General features: G+C 60.5%; 3 protein-coding genes across 3 annotated transcripts in view; 1 reads left to right on the top strand and 2 right to left on the bottom strand.

Moving 5' to 3' along the window:
• MRPS2 (mitochondrial ribosomal protein S2) overlaps positions 1–390 on the bottom strand; it is a 3,478-nt gene extending 3,088 nt beyond the window's left edge. The window contains exon 1 of the mRNA XM_034664756.1: positions 254–390. Within this exon, the coding sequence (XP_034520647.1) occupies positions 254–327 (74 nt within the window). The 5' untranslated portion in view covers positions 328–390. The remainder of the gene's footprint in view (positions 1–253) is intronic.
• Positions 391–565: 175 nt separating this feature from the next.
• Positions 566–4,276, top strand: C7H9orf116 (chromosome 7 C9orf116 homolog). Its single transcript, XM_011218004.3, has 3 exons — positions 566–809; positions 1,763–1,841; positions 2,909–4,276. Exons 1-3 carry the CDS (start codon positions 652–654, stop codon positions 3,095–3,097), a joined length of 426 nt encoding a protein of 141 aa, XP_011216306.2. The 5' UTR covers positions 566–651; the 3' UTR covers positions 3,098–4,276.
• A 369-nt stretch (positions 4,277–4,645) lies between these two features.
• On the bottom strand, positions 4,646–18,105 carry PPP1R26 (protein phosphatase 1 regulatory subunit 26). Its single transcript, XM_034664757.1, is given in 5 exon segments — positions 4,646–10,607; positions 10,609–11,323; positions 14,872–15,845; positions 17,108–17,188; positions 17,780–18,105. Coding segments are annotated over 3 exon segments (3,600 nt in total). The 5' UTR covers positions 15,327–15,845; positions 17,108–17,188; positions 17,780–18,105; the 3' UTR covers positions 4,646–8,177.
• Positions 18,106–18,134: the final 29 nt, after the last annotated feature.

Here is an 18,134-nt window from a genome sequence, read left to right on the forward strand (position 1 = left end):
CGGCTCGGACTCCGGCCCCGCCCTGGGGGACCGCGGGCCTCCCCCGGGTCCGCGCGCGCCGGCCGGGGGTGCGTGAGCCCGACTTCGAGCCGCCGCCCGCCCGGACGCCACGGACACGCAAGGACGGAGGGAGAGGTTGGGTGCGGGGCGGGTGCGGGGCGGTGCGGGGTGTAAGGGAGCGCGTCCCCCGCCCTGTGCCCTAGCTCGCCCCGGCACCCGCACGAGCCGCCGTCCCCGTGGGGGCCGTCCTCACCTCCGGCCAGTCCAACACAACCTGCCGCTTTCCCAAGGAGCATCCGTAAGATGAGACGCATCTGGAGTCTGCATTTAGACGCCGGGCGCTGGGGGACAAGCCGTCCGGGACCCGGGACCCGGGCGCCCAGGCACGCAGCAAGCGGCCGGCGGAGCTGGGAGTGGGCCTTTCGCGGTGAAGCCCCAGGCCTGTGGTCCCCCTGCATGTAAGGGACCGGGCGGGGGAGGGGGAGGTCGTGCGCGCGACCCCATCGCGCAGGAGCGGCCAGCGGTCCTCCAGCCGCCCAGTGTGGCGCCTTTAAGGCCGGGCCGCCCGGTCAGGTGACCCGGCCGTCGCCTGGCAACGGGAAGCCGCGCCGCCTCCCGCGGTCCCCCACCGCAGCCCCGGAGCGCAGGCTCATGTCCGAGGCGAGCCCCCGAGAGTGCGCGGTGGCTGCGGAGCCCCCGGCCCCCGCGCCGCCGGCCCCCGCGCCCCCGCAGAGGACCAGCGACTACTACCGCGTGGACGAGGACCTGCCGGCCAGGTTCAACAACCCGGCGTGGTTTCGGGGCTACGGGTGAGGACGGAGTCCCGTCAGGGTCCATCCGGCCCGCGCAGGGCCTAGCGTGGCGGCTATGGTCACTCGGCCCGGACGCACGAGTCCCCAGGTCCCCAGCCTGCCCTGGAGCCCAAGTCGAACACGGGGTCAGCTGTTAGCACCCAATGAGCAAGAAAGTGCCTGAAGCTGCAGGCGCAGCAGCAGGGGGCCTCCAGTCCCTGCAGGGGGGGCAGGGTGGCCAGGAAGTCCCCCAACCCGCTCCTGGGCACAGCCCCACTCTTTCCTGCGGGGATAAGTCTCCTGTCTCCAGGCTGAGAGGAGCCTTGCAGAATGAGAATCTGGCAACGCTGAGCTGTTTACTGCAAACCCTTAGACATACATAGCAGCAAACCCTTCACCACCCTGCCCTGCCCTCCCTCATCTCGTCTCCCCTGCAGTCCCGAGGACCAGGGTCCTTTAGCACCCTTGTTTTCCAGGAGAGACAGCTGGGGTGTGGAAGGAGAGCGTCCTGCCCCAGATCTGGTGGCATAAGGCAGAGCTGACCTGTGAACCACAGCCACTCAGTTAAACTGTGTCCGCATTAGAGACTGTAGGCTTGTTTTTTCCAGGGGCTCAGAAGTGGAGGGACCCCCCCCCCTCAGTGGCAGGGTGTGGAGGCTGAGCCACTGCTCTCGAACTACCCATCTACCCAGGGAATGACAGCATGTGCCAAGACCCCACCAGGGTGGAGGGCTGCATTTTGCGTCCAGGAGTTCTTTCGGGCTTTGCCCTGCCTCGGGGAAGAGCAGGGGTGGAGGTGAGGAGAGGAGGCAGGGAGGCCGAACCTGCGTCCCACGGGACCCCACGGTCACAGCCGCATTGCCAGCCTGTGGCATCCCAACAGAGCTCCGTCAACCAAACATTCTAAGACGGGGGCTTGGGCGGCATTAGAATAACTGAATGGAAAATAGAGGGTGTTTCTCACCTGCCAGGACCAAGCAGCCCGTCTCGCTGTACAGGACCAGCAACCAGGCTTACGGGAGCAGAGCCCCCACCGTGCACGAGATGCCGGTACGTGGGAAGCGCACGCGTGGCAGTGGGCATCTCCAGGACGGCGCTACCAGCCTGGATTTCTCAGAAGGGCAACACATCATGAGGGGGTGGCGGGGAGGGGCCCAAAGTTCCAACATCACAAAGCGGGAGGGGGCACATCAAATCCTTTCGAAACAGGGCAGGGTAGAAACCAGGGAGCGAGCAGTGTAGCAATGAAATGTTCTAAGGATGATAAAGGTGCGTGTAGACGCTTAAGACATCCCCAACACCGGCCCCTTTCACACGTGGACACCACCACCTCTGGCACCTTGGGCAGTGAGTTCTGAGGCGAACAAGTGAACAACCGCTTTCTTTCTGGAATAATACTTGCTTTTAATGAACTTGTGACCTGAAGAGGCAGTGCTGGCCCAGATCTCAGGTGGCACAGGGACAAGGCATGTGGGTGGATGTGGGGATCGGTGCACCCTGGGGGAGTCCCCACCCCCTTTTTGAGATCGACTTCCCAGTCTGGAGGTCTAAAACCCCCTTCTAAAACCCTCCTGATGCCCCCCCTGGGCCCAGGTGGAGGGCCAGGTGGGCTGGCATCAACATCCCCTGGGTACCCGGCACAGGAGGGCCACCCATTGTGGGGCCTCAGCCCACGAGGGCAGCGCCCCCCACACCCCCGGGCTGGTGGGGTGGGGGCGTCAGAGGCCTTTTAAAGCTCCACAAGTGATTCACACCCGCAGTCAGGGTTGAAACTCACGATGTCTCTTACGGAAGAGGGCACTGAAGTTCAGAGAGGTCCGGTAGCTTGTCTAGCAGCCTGGGTGGCAGGAGCAGAGCCCGGGGGGTCGCGTGGGGCCAGGTGGTCCGTAGACGATCCTTCTGTCTGCCCAAGGTGAATGGAGGCACTGTGACATCGGGTGTGAAGTGGGATGGCCCGGGCAAGCTAGGCCATCTGCCCGCCCTGACTTCTCTGCGTCCTAGGAACAGAGACGACATTTTCTTACAGATTCTTACTTTTCTTCCAGAAATGCCTCATGGCTGACAGCTCAGGGGTGTTCCCACGCCCCATTAATCCAAGTGTCCCTTTTCACTTCCAGAAAGTGTTTTACCCAAATTCGAGTAAATTTTCCAGACAACTTGCAGCTGGTGGAATGTTCCGGAACACCACTTTCAACGTCTACACGGAGAAGAGCATTGTGACGGGTCCCGACAACTGCATTACTTCCTACGACCGGTTCAACTTCCACCCCAGTTACAACGTCAGCAAGCCGTCTATCTGCGACTGAGGGGCCTCCTGAGGCCAGCAGGGCTGATCTGAAGAGCTACCCCTAATGTCTCGTCATTTGTCCACTTGTGAAAGTATAGACTTCACTGCTTTCCCTGAAAATGGTTTTTCTCTTTGGGTTAGAAAAACACGCAGACGGGGCTGGAATGCCCTATTTGCTCTGTTTTACGTCTAAGATGGAAAAGATGCTCGTGGCTTGACTTTCCATTAAAAACGTTGCCACACCCTGAATCCCTGACTCATTGGTGATCAGGGAGCAGGACTGTGGGCGTCCTGGGCCCCGAGTCGTGGCCTGATGCCAGGAATGTCTGGGTAGCCCACCCTGTGTCTTTCCTGGGAGCCGTTTTATACTCGTGACAAATCACGGAGTGGGTTTCTGTTCTAAAGGGCCCCGGCGGAAATCCGCACCAACTCTGCGAGGCCGCGGCGGGAGGGCCGGGTGTCCCGCCTGGGGCGAGGACAGGGGCCGCGCGGGGAAGACCAGCAGGAGTGCCGTCAGTGTCCTTGACCCACGCTGCCAGCTTGGAGTCCTGGCGAATGTCCCGCAGCCGAGGGGCAGGCCCGGGAGGCCAGATCTGTGGTGGGGGCGATGGGTACTCGGGACTTCTCCCCTGGTGGTCGCCTCCAGTTTTCAGTAAGAAGTTAAAAAACCAGCAGGCAGGGAATTACACACTTTTCTCCCTAGTTCTCAATCTGTGTTTGCTATGACGTCATGGATCCTCAGTGAGGGGAGTTTTTCTGTGCCGGTATCTATCAGACCTCGCTCTCCCCCCGTCCTTCCTGGGAGCGGGACGTGTTCATCGTAGGAGGCCTGGGAAGCACGGGGTCTAGACGAAGTCATTGTTCCCTCCCACGGGTGATAACTCATTCACAAAAGTTTTAGTCCCGTGAAAGTGAGAAGAAATTAAACACCGTGCCTGGTTATTTCTTCATTAAAACCCTTTTATTGTTAATGCGGAAAAGTAAACGTCTCGGCAACATTCTTAATGTCCAATTTGGGTTGGAAATGGTTCCAGAGAAAATGAATACTGCTGATAAAAAGATGCGATGCGGCGCCTGAGGCCGGGGTCTACGTGGTGTCCTTCCAGGGGGCAAAACCAGTGGACTCTCCAGGCATCAGTCTGGAAAGTAGTTTGTAGAGCACTTCACAAAAAATACAGGAATACTGAGGACACTTCAGTGTTTAGCGTCTGCGGAAATCGAAAAGAGAAAAAGAGTGCCTTTTTTTAAAAAAAAGATTTTATTTATTTGACAGAGATNCTGGAAAGTAGTTTGTAGAGCACTTCACAAAAAATACAGGAATACTGAGGACACTTCAGTGTTTAGCGTCTGCGGAAATCGAAAAGAGAAAAAGAGTGCCTTTTTTTTAAAAAAAGATTTTATTTATTTGACAGAGATAGACAGCCAGTGAGAGAGGGAACACGAGCAGGGGGAGTGGGAGAGGAAGAAGCAGGCTCATAGCGGAGGAGCCTGATGTGGGGCTCGATTCCATCACGCCANATCCCACAACACCGGGAACGCCCTGAGCCGAAGGCAGACGCTTAACCGCTGTGCCACCCAGGTGCCCCAAAGAGTGCCTTTTTAAACAAGTTTCTAGACTCACCGAAAAGAATGAATTCCTTTCTTGTCGGTTGTGAAAAGCACGTTAGCGACTCCGGGGAAGGACAACACCACAACACCATCGGGCAAAATAACCGTTTTTCCTCCCAGTGGAAACTGGTGACTGCTGAGCTCTGGCGACAGGTCCGAGGCACACGCACCAGAGGCCCCGTGGTGGGATCGGGGGACGCAGGCCTGCTGCCGGCTGTGGGGCCGTGGCCCCGGAGCTGCGGGGTGGCCGTGCTCCCATCTGCCCGCTGTGGCTTTGGAGGGTGCTGACATCATCACCTGGGGTGAGTCCCAGCCCTGCAGCCCGGGGTTGGAGCCCACCTGGGGTGTGCCCTGGGAGGCGTGGCCGCGGGCATCAGACCCCGTGGTCCCGGCCCCAACTCTGCACACAAGTCCTACAGGAACTCTGGTGACGGTGAATGTATCTTTTCGGCATGTTTTCTGCCTGGAATCTTCATGCCTGGAGCAGGGAGAAGAGGATGTGGACGGGCGGTCTTACGGAGGGCTGCAGGAATGCACCCTGGGCTCTCACCAGCCTCCCCTGGGGGGCTGAGGGGCAGGAAGGACCCCACCACTCTCTGACCTGGGTCTTGACGTCCCTCGACGTCCTCGCTGCGGTCAGAACAGCTAGCAGAGAGGCGAGCACGGCGCCTCCACACTGTGCAGCCTGAAAAGCCTGTCTTCACCCCCGAGGAGGCCTGGCTGTGTGGGGCTGATTTTTCCCACCACGAGGCGAAACACCGAGAAATAGGGCTTCAGGAGAACCTCGCTAATTCGTCACTCGGTGTGGCTGTGGGTGGGGTGGAAAGCAGTGATTTCGAACACTGGACACGTGCCCAAGTATGCCTGTAGACTTGTCTTCAGTAGCTTGTCGCCTTTCAGTTAGTTACTTAGAGTCAATGGTTTCAAACAGATAGGAAATTTGTCAACACGGGACAGTATCTCTCTGTCCAGAGCACAGAAGAGCCGCAGCCCCAAAGATTCTGCAAAGAACAAACTATTCCCCGCTCCCGGTCAGCCTCGCCTGGAGCAGACCTGGCTGTGATTTGCAGACATGGATGGTGGGTCCCTTAAGCAGGCCCTTAAATTCATTTTGAGGGATGGGGTATCGAGGTCGTAATACCTTCATGTTTTTATGGGAGCAGGTGAGCGGCTGCAATTTAAAGGTAGGGCCTGGCTTCCCGATGCAAGTGTGTCTCAGCTTGGGAAACCCGCTAATTCAGATTCTGAGCCTCATCTGTGGGAGACCCCCCCCTCTCTAGACGTGGGTGGTGGGCATCGCACATTAGCCGCCCCTCCCGCCGCCATTCCACCTGTGCCCATCCTTTCCAGAAAGACGCAGTGAGTCCCAGGACGGCCTAGTGAACATCAGGCCTCTCCCCTTCTTTGTATTAAATGAACGAACCTCCAGCCCCGGACACACAGACCCCTCCTTCCCTGGGAAGTGAGGGGGGAGCTTCTCAAGGGTTACAAGCCCCTCAAGGATCAAGGTTTGACGTGGTAACACATCATCCCTCCGACTGCATGGGGCGGGGGGGTGAGCACCTGGGGTCCCATGCAGCCGCTCCCGGGGGTCTGCTATCCGCAGCCGCAGCGCCAGGCCCCACTCGGTCACCCCACCGTGGCCCCCCTTCCAGACAGGGTGCAGGGGTACCCGGGGCTGGCCCCAGCGTGTGCTGGAGTTGACCTAGGGTGTGGGTGCAGAAGCGGGAGGGAGCTGGCAGTCCAGGGACACAAGCAGGCTTATGCCCCGCACGTGTGGACGCAAGGCGCGTGTCAATGGCAGTGCCTGCGGGAACCCGGGAGGCAGGAAGGAGACACGTGCGACGGGCCAGGTCGGGGGGAGAACCGGCAGGGGGAGGGGTGCTCAGAGCTAAATGCACGGCGGGCCCTCTTGGCATCACCCCACAAAGGCCACTCCAGGGAAGACAAGCTGCACAGCTGATCCATGAGCAGTGCTTGCTTTATTAGCGCTTTAAAAACCCAGTTTTATGTACAAAAACAGGCTGATTTTTGTTTTCGAGTGTTAAGAGCACTCTTTAAAAATTAAATAAAATTTAAAGCATGGATTACACGAATTGAACTGTTTTTCCCAGAAGCACCTAGGTGAGTTAAGAGCCGGAAGGGCGCTGGCAGATGCCCCCGTGTGGGTGCCGGGCGGGCTGGGGCACGGGTGCCGCGCTGCTAAACCCCAGGAAACTCACCTGTGTGTTCGAACACCAGCTCGGCTCAGCTGCAGGGTCGGCCTTGCTCCACGTCCATCACACTAAATCGCGTGGCGAGTCGTAAAGACCGGGGTCACTGAGGGCAGTTTGCAGGACAGCTGCCCAGCAACACCTGACCGCTGAGGGCCCGCCTCACGGGACGCAGTGCCTCTCGTCTCCGCACTGAGCAGAAGGCACGGGAAGCCATGCTCTTCTCTACCCGGCGAGGCACCGTGGCTCGGCTCCGACACACCGCGAGGCCCGGCGTCCTGCCCACAACCATGCACCCCGCAGGGCACAGCCCCGGTCCTGCGGGGAGAGGCAGGCCCTCAGAAAGCCGCCAGGCGCGTCTGGTGGGCTGCGAGCCCACCCCAAGGAGGCCCAGGCCCCCAGAGAGTGCTGGGCCTCGTCCGGGACTCTAGAGGCGTCTGTGCACCAGAACTGGCCAAGTGGCCCAAGCCTTGTGTATTCCCACACCCAGATCAAGAAAAGGATGTTGGAAACACACGTTGTCTGTTACCCTTCGGAGCTGTGACTAGAACTGGAGAACAGTGGCTCCCACAGAAAAGAGCTTTATTGAATAGCTGTTAGGATCACGCGGGGATCGCACAGGCTGGCTGGGAATCACCCAGCTCGGGTGTGGACCCGATGTGCGCCAAGGCCTCACGTGGCATTTCCACATGCGATGGGGGACGGCCAGTCCGTGTGCTCGCTGGCCTTTGTGCTTTGAGTTTTCCAATCACGGCCGCAAGTGTGGTGTCTGGCAGCCACGCTCTGGCCTCGTGGGACCGGGGGCCTTCATGTCACAAGTGCTGCCCAGCAGAGACCTCTTCGGACGCTCTTGGTTCTTGGGGCGGGCGGGTGGCGACCGCTGCCTTCCCAGGCACAACCAGCCCCTTCCAGCAGCAGTCGACCTGAACCATTAGAGTCAGAGTCATTCCGCCCCAGCTGCGGTGGTCACGGGTCTGCTTGTCTAACCCTCGCCCGGCGCCGCTGAAAGCGGCGGTGACGCACGCCCCACAAAATCGAACAACTGTATTTTCCAAAAATATTTTTTACAGCGCTTTAAATAATTTACAAAAAAGCTACAAAAATCATATTTTCCAGGACACATCCATTAAATAACACCGTCGCTCCCAGCGGACGTACCATGTACAGGACGGCACCGCGCGGCCTCTGGTTTCTGTCCTGGGACGGCGAGCGTCAGGCGCACACACGGGTACCCGCGTGTCTATCTGCTTCCCACGAAGACGGAGCCAGTGAGCATCCTCACGGCTGGAGGGCTTTGCCCTTGGCCCCAGGGCCGCCACCCTCCTCCACAGAGGTGTCACTGAGCTCGCTGGAGTCACTGGCCAAGGCCTCCCGGGCCTCGTCGCCTCCACTGATGGCCCTCCGCCTGTACCTCAGGCCTAGGACATCCTCGTCGGAGCCCGAGTTCCTCCTGGCGTGCAGAGTGCATGGCGCCTGGGACTTCCGGCCGGGCCAGTGTCCCCCCTCCTTCTTCGTGAGCAGGTGCGAGCTTCCAAACACGGGGCTGTGGCCAGCTGGGGTCTCTCTGAAGGCCGAGAAGGACGGGCCCTGCAGGGGCAGGCTCAGGGGTGGGCTGAAGACGCTGGCCTGCTTGCCCCCCCAGGAGACGCTCTTTCCAAAGTGGAATAGCTGTGTGGACAGTAGCGAGGAGAAGCCCGTGAAGGGCAGGCCTTTCTTGGGGTCCTGGCCCTCCGGCCCCTGGTCTCTCTGGCCCCCGAGGCCCCCTCTCCACGCAGCCTCTCTGCCTTCCGGGCTCAGCGCCCAGGTGCTCTGCAGCCGACTCTGGTGGGCGAAGTCGGGCCATGGGAGGGCGAGGCCGGGCTGGGGGCTCCCCGGCCCATCTGCTGCCAGCTTCCGAGTCCGAGGGCTCTGGCCCTGGGTGGTCACAGCAAAGGCTACGCCGGGGCTTTCTGCCCGGGCACCCACTTCAGCCCCAGTGGGCAGCGAGCCAAGAGCACGTTCCCTGGCATGTTCGGTCCCTCTCGGGCTCTGATCTTTGTGAGCGCAAACCAGTCGCCGACCAGCAGCTGAGCCTTTGGCGGACAGGGTCCCCGCCGCGCTGGCACGCCTGGCCACGGCTGCGGGGAGGCAGGCCTGCTCTGTGCAGGGGCCGCTCCTCCTGCCCGGAAGGAAGGCTCTCCCCAGGCCCCCCAGGCCTCTGGCTGGCTGAGGGTCAGCCCTGCCCCGCTGGCTCCGCGTGCACACGCCGGGATGAAGGGCCAGGGCGGCTGCTGGCACCTTCCGGCACGGCAGCTCTGGCCTGGGCACGCTCCCTGTCGCCGGTGTGACTGGGCCCCCTCCTGGGGCTTCTGAGCCGCTCCCGGACTCCTTGGCCTTTTCAGCCAAGAACTTCCTAATCTCCAGCTCAATGCTGTCGTCACTGTCCACGGAGCTGCTGTCCTCGGGCAGAGGCTGGGAGCCGGGGGCTGTGGCTTGAAGCTCACAGGCGTCTGCTTCGCGGCAGAACAGATTCCCTTCGGAGGCTTTTCTCCTGAGCTGGAGAGCTGGGGGCGCGTCACCAGGGCTGGCGCCGTCCGCCCTGCTTCTCTCCGTGTCTCTGCAGGAGACGCTCAAAGGCTTTTTCCCCAGGTTCTCCTTGCTGTCTTTTTTGGGCTTCGAGAGGCAGCTTTTCAACAGATGGGGGCTTCTGTCCTTCCAGTCTTTCCGGAAGCCCCCTAGTTTATCCAAGAACTGGGGCTCCGTGGTGCTAAACCTGACCTTCCTCTTGCACGTGGCCCTGGGGTCCTTCCACCTCTTCTTCAGCCTCCGCCTGGACCGCAGTAGGTCCTTGATGGCGGTGTCCAGGTCCTCGTCGCTGTCCAGGGAGCTGCTCTTGTCCTCAGAGCTCCCCCGCTCACCGGTGCTCCTGGCTGGGGCCGCCTTCCCGTGACCGGGCCACATGCCGCCCCTGGCGTCGGGGCCACCGTGCTGGTCACCCAGCTCAAGTGGCCTGCAGGGGAGGGGCTGGGCCCTGGCCTGGCCTTCCGCCCTGGGGGCCTGGCCGGGCTGTGTGCTCGCCGGGCTGTGGTCGGCATCCCAGGCACCCTCCTGAGCCGTCTCTCTTGCTCTCTTGGGTGTGGATGGCAGCACAGCCTGGCTGCCTCCTCTGCGTTTCCTTTTGCAGCTCAGCGACAGGCCCAGCGTTTTAGAGCTGGGGACCCTGGGGCCGGGTGGTGGCGCCGGGCTGTGTGTGGACTGTGGGCAGCTCTCCGTTCGGGCCAGCCAACCCCCTGACTGAGCCTTCAGAGCCAGGAACGTCCGGATTTCCTGCTCTATGCTATCGTTGCTGTCCACGGAGCTGCTGTCCCCGTCGCAGCGGGAAGGCACGGTTAGGGGGCAGGAGAGTGGGCTGGCAGGCAGGGGTCTCTCACTGCCCCCCGCGGGAGCCGGCAGGATGGTTTTGGAAATGTCCAGGATTGCTTCGGCGCACATCAGCTCAGCGGACGTGTCTGCCCGGCATGGCGGCCATTCCACAAGCTCGTTTTCGGCAGCTCTGGGATCTCTGGGTGGCTTGGAGGGGTGGTCAGGGTGAGGGCCACCTGGGCTGAGTTCCACGGCCTTCAGGGCCACCGGCTTCTTCCTGCCTGGTGTTTTCCTGTGGGTTTCCGGCAAGGCACCTTTTGTGGAATGGCCTGTGCTGCGTGTGGGAGGGTCAGGCCCCTTCCCCTCCCCGGAGTGGCGTTCTCTGTGGCGGGTCTCCACCCGCCTCCTTCCTTTTCTCTAGCTGGTACAGCTGGATGGCCTCCTCAATGCCATCGTCACTGCTGGAGCCGGACACCTTGCACAACAGGGCTGCGCTCTTGGTTCGCTTCGCCCTCCGCCCGGGGCCGGCGCTCCTCCTGACCGTGCCTTTACTTGGGGGAGCTTCCGCGGGGCGGCCTGCAGCGGTGGCCGGCTTAGCACCGTCTGCGCTCTCCGGCTCGGCGGTGGCCTTGGACCTGAGGCCTCGGGGCCGTGGGCTCACCTTTGCTAGCCTGGGAGGTTTCCGGAAGATGAAGTCCTTGCAGGCTCCTATGACCTCCTGCCGATGTGCCTTGGCCATCGGCTCTTTGCTGGATCTGAACGCTGATCTGGCTGCATTATCGCCGGGGTCTGGTTTCGTGTCCACGGAAACATCACATCTTGGGGTCTCATGTTGTCTTTTCTCGTTCAGAAACTGTTCGATCTCTGCCTGGATGCTCTGCTCGAAGGAGTCGTCACTGCTCACGCTAACCGGGGAGGCGGAGCCCTGGTCCTGGCCGGCTCCCACGCAGCTGCCAGGGGCACCTCCTGAGCTGGGTGCAAACTTTGGGGGACATGGGGCAGTCGGGGCGCTGCCACTCAGAGGAGACTCTGGTTTGCACCGCCTGCCCCCGTCTGGGGCCCCAGGCGGCTGGGCGGCCCCACTCTTGGCCTTTAGGTACTCCTGGATCGCTTCTTCAATGTCCCGGTCCACGGAGTCGTCGCTGTCCGAATCCAGCACCAAGGGGCCAAAGTCTGCGGCGTCCTCCTCCCTCGAGGGGACGAAACCAGCAGCGAGACCGCAGGCAGCAAACGCAGGGGTGGCGGCCGGCCCGGTGTCCCGGCCTTTGTCCGCCCTCTGGCTTCTCTGCAGGGCCAGCTCATCGCTCATGCCCAGAGCAGCCTGGTCACTCTGCAGTGTGCTAATGAGCACCTGTACCTGGGCGCTCACCGAGGCTCTCGAGACACCCTCTTTCGGCTCCGAGAAGCACCCGGGAAACCTAAAGCTCCCGGGCGCGCCAAAGGCCTCCCATTTTGACTGGAGAGCAGCCACAGGAGGGACGTTCATGAGGAACATTCTAGCAGACGGGGAGGGACGTGCGGAGAGGCGGTGCTTTGCTTTTCTGCCCCTTTCACATCCTGGGAGGAACGCGAGGACGTTGGTGCGAGGCCGCTCTGCTGGTACGCGCGGCCGTGGAGAAGCGGCCCGCCGGGCCAGAGTCCAGAGGCCTGGCTCAGAGGCGCATGCCGGGCGAGCCGGGGGCACCGGGCAGGTGACTCATGCTTCCTAGGCCTCGGGGAACTCAGCTGCCGCAGGAGGCCAGCGGTGGAGACCGAGGAAGGAACCGCTCTGAGCCACGGCCGCAGAGTTTAGCTAGCAGCATGCGCCAGCGTCCTTTCCCGTCCTGCGATCCTACTCGGGCCTTCCATCTTCTCTGTAAGAGAAGTGCGGTTTCAGCTCCAGCAAAGGCTGCCGAGAGATGCCAACGAGATCAAGGCTGCACGTGCTTCTCGCGAGTTTGAAAGAATGACTGTGTGAATCTAAGCTTAGTGAGACTTCGCCGGTCATTTCATTCTTGATGTGAAACACGAGCTCCTGAAATAAAAAGTGACGGGAGGTGAGCGATTAAAAAATAATTTCCCCGAATGTCCTGAGTCAGTTACACTAAAGCCTTTTTATTTAAAAACGTCAGGCGTGTATCTGTCGGGCGGTCTCACGGGCTCATCTTGCTAATTAGCAGAGAGGCTGTCCCAGGTGCTGTCCCACGCCCTTTCCCATCCTGCGTGGTTACTCCGGCCCTGGATCACAGACCCGAGGTGGCTGCACCAGCAGGGTTGCCGGGCTGGTCGTGGGAACACTTTGAAGACCTTCCCCTAAAGGTCAGGGACCACAGCTGCAGAGGGGAACATGGTGCACACTGTAGAGTCACGTGGAAAATACGACACGTCACATAACCATTCATTCCTAACCTGTTTTCCCATCTCTCCCGACCACCCAGACCCCTTCCCCCAAATTGGAATGCAAAGCGGTTGAGATGCAAGAGCCCCACAGCATTTATAGGAACAGGGAAACTCATTTCCACCCCATGATAGTGCCACGTGAGGCTGTCACCACCCTTGCAACCTCAGCAGGTAGGCTGGAACTGGCCTATCTACCGGCTTTGCTTTCAACACAGATCCCCCCTCTACCAGGAACTTCTGTCCTGACAAGCGTATCATCCCATATTTATACCCCGCAGTCCTTTCCAAGAAAGCGTGGCCGGCCACGTAGGCACAGACATGCCCAAGCAGGTGAAACCAGCAATTAACCAGAGGGCATTCACTGCTGCGGCTTTGTGCCCAAAGACCAATAACGTAAAAGCACTTATGGTANGCCGGCAGGATGGTTTTGGAAATGTCCAGGATTGCTTCGGCGCACATCAGCTCAGCGGACGTGTCTGCCCGGCATGGCGGCCATTCCACAAGCTCGTTTTCGGCAGCTCTGGGATCTCTGGGTGGCTTGGAGGGGTGGTCAGGGTGAGGGCCACCTGGGCTGAGTTCCACGGCCTTCAGGGCCACCGGCTTCTTCCTGCCTGGTGTTTTCCTGTGGGTTTCCGGCAAGTCACCTTTCGTGGAATGGCCTGTGCTGCGTGTGGGAGGGTCAGGCCCCTTCCCCTCCCCGAGTGGCGTTCTCTGTGGCGGGTCTCCACCCGCCTCCTTCCTTTTCTCTAGCTGGTACAGCTGGATGGCCTCCTCAATGCCATCGTCACTGCTGGAGCCGGACACCTTGCACAACAGGGCTGCGCTCTTGGTTCGCTTCGCCCTCCGCCCGGGGCCGGCGCTCCTCCTGACCGTGCCTTTACTTGGGGGAGCTTCCGCGGGGCGGCCTGCAGCGGTGGCCGGCTTAGCACCGTCTGCGCTCTCCGGCTCGGCGGTGGCCTTGGACCTGAGGCCTCGGGGCCGTGGGCTCACCTTTGCTAGCCTGGGAGGTTTCCGGAAGATGAAGTCCTTGCAGGCTCCTATGACCTCCTGCCGATGTGCCTTGGCCATCGGCTCTTTGCTGGATCTGAACGCTGATCTGGCTGCATTATCGCCGGGGTCTGGTTTCGTGTCCACGGAAACATCACATCTTGGGGTCTCATGTTGTCTTTTCTCGTTCAGAAACTGTTCGATCTCTGCCTGGATGCTCTGCTCGAAGGAGTCGTCACTGCTCACGCTAACCGGGGAGGCGGAGCCCTGGTCCTGGCCGGCTCCCACGCAGCTGCCAGGGGNGCCGGCAGGATGGTTTTGGAAATGTCCAGGATTGCTTCGGCGCACATCAGCTCAGCGGACGTGTCTGCCCGGCATGGCGGCCATTCCACAAGCTCGTTTTCGGCAGCTCTGGGATCTCTGGGTGGCTTGGAGGGGTGGTCAGGGTGAGGGCCACCTGGGCTGAGTTCCACGGCCTTCAGGGCCACCGGCTTCTTCCTGCCTGGTGTTTTCCTGTGGGTTTCCGGCAAGTCACCTTTCGTGGAATGGCCTGTGCTGCGTGTGGGAGGGTCAGGCCCCTTCCCCTCCCCGAGTGGCGTTCTGTGGCGGGTCTCCACCCGCCTCCTTCCTTTTCTCTAGCTGGTACAGCTGGATGGCCTCCTCAATGCCATCGTCACTGCTGGAGCCGGACACCTTGCACAACAGGGCTGCGCTCTTGGCTCGCTTTGCCCTCCGCCCGGGGCCGGGGCCGGCGCTCCTCCTGACCGCGCCTTTACTCGGGGGAGCTTCGGCGGGGCGGCCTGCAGCGGTGGCCGGCTTAGCACCGTCTGCGCTCTCCGGCTCGGCGGTGGCCTTGGACCTGAGGCCTCGGGGCCGTGGGCTCACCTTTGCTAGCCTGGGAGGTTTCCGGAAGATGAGGTCCTTGCAGGCTCCTATGACCTCCTGCCGATGTGCCTTGGCCATCGGTTCTTTGCTGGATCTGAACGCTGATCTGGCTGCATTATCGCCGGGGTCTGGTTTCGTGTCCACGGAAACATCACATCTTGGGGTCTCATGTTGTCTTTTCTCGTTCAGAAACTGTTCGATCTCTGCCTGGATGCTCTGCTCGAAGGAGTCGTCACTGCTCACGCTAACCGGGGAGGCGGAGCCCTGGTCCTGGCCGGCTCCCACGCAGCTGCCAGGGGCACCTCCTGAGCTGGGTGCAAACTTTGGGGGACATGGGGCAGTCGGGGCGCTGCCACTCAGAGGAGACTCTGGTTTGCACCGCCTGCCCCCGTCTGGGGCCCCAGGCGGCTGGGCGGCCCCACTCTTGGCCTTTAGGTACTCCTGGATCGCTTCTTCAATGTCCCGGTCCACGGAGTCGTCGCTGTCCGAATCCAGCACCAAGGGGCCAAAGTCTGCGGCGTCCTCCTCCCTCGAGGGGACGAAACCAGCAGCGAGACCGCAGGCAGCAAACGCAGGGGTGGCGGCCGGCCCGGTGTCCCGGCCTTTGTCCGCCCTCTGGCTTCTCTGCAGGGCCAGCTCATCGCTCATGCCCAGAGCAGCCTGGTCACTCTGCAGTGTGCTAATGAGCACCTGTACCTGGGCGCTCACCGAGGCTCTCGAGACACCCTCTTTCGGCTCCGAGAAGCACCCGGGAAACCTAAAGCTCCCGGGCGCGCCAAAGGCCTCCCATTTTGACTGGAGAGCAGCCACAGGAGGGACGTTCATGAGGAACATTCTAGCAGACGGGGAGGGACGTGCGGAGAGGCGGTGCTTTGCTTTTCTGCCCCTTTCACATCCTGGGAGGAACGCGAGGACGTTGGTGCGAGGCCGCTCTGCTGGTACGCGCGGCCGTGGAGAAGCGGCCCGCCGGGCCAGAGTCCAGAGGCCTGGCTCAGAGGCGCATGCCGGGCGAGCCGGGGGCACCGGGCAGGTGACTCATGCTTCCTAGGCCTCGGGGAACTCAGCTGCCGCAGGAGGCCAGCGGTGGAGACCGAGGAAGGAACCGCTCTGAGCCACGGCCGCAGAGTTTAGCTAGCAGCATGCGCCAGCGTCCTTTCCCGTCCTGCGATCCTACTCGGGCCTTCCATCTTCTCTGTAAGAGAAGTGCGGTTTCAGCTCCAGCAAAGGCTGCCGAGAGATGCCAACGAGATCAAGGCTGCACGTGCTTCTCGCGAGTTTGAAAGAATGACTGTGTGAATCTAAGCTTAGTGAGACTTCGCCGGTCATTTCATTCTTGATGTGAAACACGAGCTCCTGAAATAAAAAGTGACGGGAGGTGAGCGATTAAAAAATAATTTCCCCGAATGTCCTGAGTCAGTTACACTAAAGCCTTTTTATTTAAAAACGTCAGGCGTGTATCTGTCGGGCGGTCTCACGGGCTCATCTTGCTAATTAGCAGAGAGGCTGTCCCAGGTGCTGTCCCACGCCCTTTCCCATCCTGCGTGGTTACTCCGGCCCTGGATCACAGACCCGAGGTGGCTGCACCAGCAGGGTTGCCGGGCTGGTCGTGGGAACACTTTGAAGACCTTCCCCTAAAGGTCAGGGACCACAGCTGCAGAGGGGAACATGGTGCACACTGTAGAGTCACGTGGAAAATACGACACGTCACATAACCATTCATTCCTAACCTGTTTTCCCATCTCTCCCGACCACCCAGACCCCTTCCCCCAAATTGGAATGCAAAGCGGTTGAGATGCAAGAGCCCCACAGCATTTATAGGAACAGGGAAACTCATTTCCACCCCATGATAGTGCCACGTGAGGCTGTCACCACCCTTGCAACCTCAGCAGGTAGGCTGGAACTGGCCTATCTACCGGCTTTGCTTTCAACACAGATCCCCCCTCTACCAGGAACTTCTGTCCTGACAAGCGTATCATCCCATATTTATACCCCGCAGTCCTTTCCAAGAAAGCGTGGCCGGCCACGTAGGCACAGACATGCCCAAGCAGGTGAAACCAGCAATTAACCAGAGGGCATTCACTGCTGCGGCTTTGTGCCCAAAGACCAATAACGTAAAAGCACTTATGGTAATTCCTTGAAATTCTCAAGGCCAGTTTCAGTGGGATGACTTAGCAGCCAATGTTTGCAGAGCATTTCAGGATTATGTCTTCATCCCCCCAGCACCCTTTGCCCACTTTTGCAATAGACTTTTGACTGCTAGAGTAAAGATCAGAAACACCTAGTTCAGAGGCTGAAGCTTCAGCTAGTAAAGATTTTTTTTTTTTTTTTTTGGAAAGAAAGACCATGAATTTAAGGGCTCGAAATTCAAGTTTGTAAAAACTTAATCCTCAGACCAAAGACAGTTAATCACATTGAATTCACAACTATCCCGGGCCACAGCTCTGACGCTGGGGGAAGCGCGTGGGGCTACCTGCCACTTCTTGGACGCCAGCGTCCCACCACGGCCCACAGCCTCTCCCGGAACATCACCCTCTCGGGAAGGTCCCCAGTCACAGAGCAGAGCGGACGACAAGGTCGGGAGAGGGCCTCTGCCCTGGCCAGCGGGCTGTGCCCACCTTGCCGTGCTCAGTATCCGAGTTGTCTTGGCAGGATGACAGAGATCTCGAGATGTTTGCACCGGCCTTGGACCGCAAAGCCTAAACCAAGAACGTTAACTCCTTCAGCAGCAATACAATTTTAAACAACGGGCCCAGGGATGAGCCCATCGGCGTGGGCCTGCAGTAAGCCCGAAACTAGGTAGCAAACTTGTGGCGGGAGGAAAAAGTCTGGTCTCTACTAACCATATTCCCCGTGTTCTCCCGGGGCTCCCAGTGAGCGGTGTTCTGAATTGTTAAATCACCTCATGCAAGACTGAGGTTAAGAATTCAGAGGGAATCTCCGGCGACAGCTTGTGTCTTTAAAACAATCAACTACATGAGATGAATCATTGTGAAAAACTCCCCGAAACTGTACTTGGAGAGAACTGCAGGCTGCGGCCAGGGGCTCTGGCTTTGTCAAACGGCCGGCCTGCAGCCCCAGAGCCCCGAACCAGGAGTGGAGTGTGGCTGTGGGGGCGTCCAGCCCTGCACCCCAAAGCCACGGGGTGCCAACACTGACAAAGCAGCGGAGGGCACGCGGACATCTCAGTCTGGACACCAGTCCCCGGGGAGGGCTCCTTCCTGCTTATGCTTATCACCTGAACAGTCTGGCTCCCTGCACCAAACGCCCCCAAACACATCTCGGCTCACCAACAAGCGGTTCGGCTCCTGTTCGTCCCTCTCAGGTAGCAGCTTCCCACCCTGGGTGAGGGAGATGCGGGTCAGGGTACCCGGCCCACAAGGAGGGCAGGGGAGCCCAAAGTGGGCGTGGGCCTGCCGGGAGGTGAGGCTCTACCGGCTCGCCACGATCTCTCCCTGGGCGAAGCTGCCCGGCCTCCGCCTGTGCCTGGGGGCGCGGGGGGCGAGACCCTCCCTGCCCTCCTGGCCCTGCGCTCTTACCCCGGCCCCCGCAGCCCCCGACCCCGGGGCTCCCGGCCAGGTGAGCGCGAGCACCTCCCGCGGGGCGGGGCCGGCCTCCTGCCCGGGTCTGCGGAGGGGATGCCCC

This window comes from Ailuropoda melanoleuca, chromosome 7 (assembly GCF_002007445.2).
Source record: "Ailuropoda melanoleuca isolate Jingjing chromosome 7, ASM200744v2, whole genome shotgun sequence".
Lineage (NCBI taxonomy): Eukaryota > Metazoa > Chordata > Mammalia > Carnivora > Ursidae > Ailuropoda > Ailuropoda melanoleuca.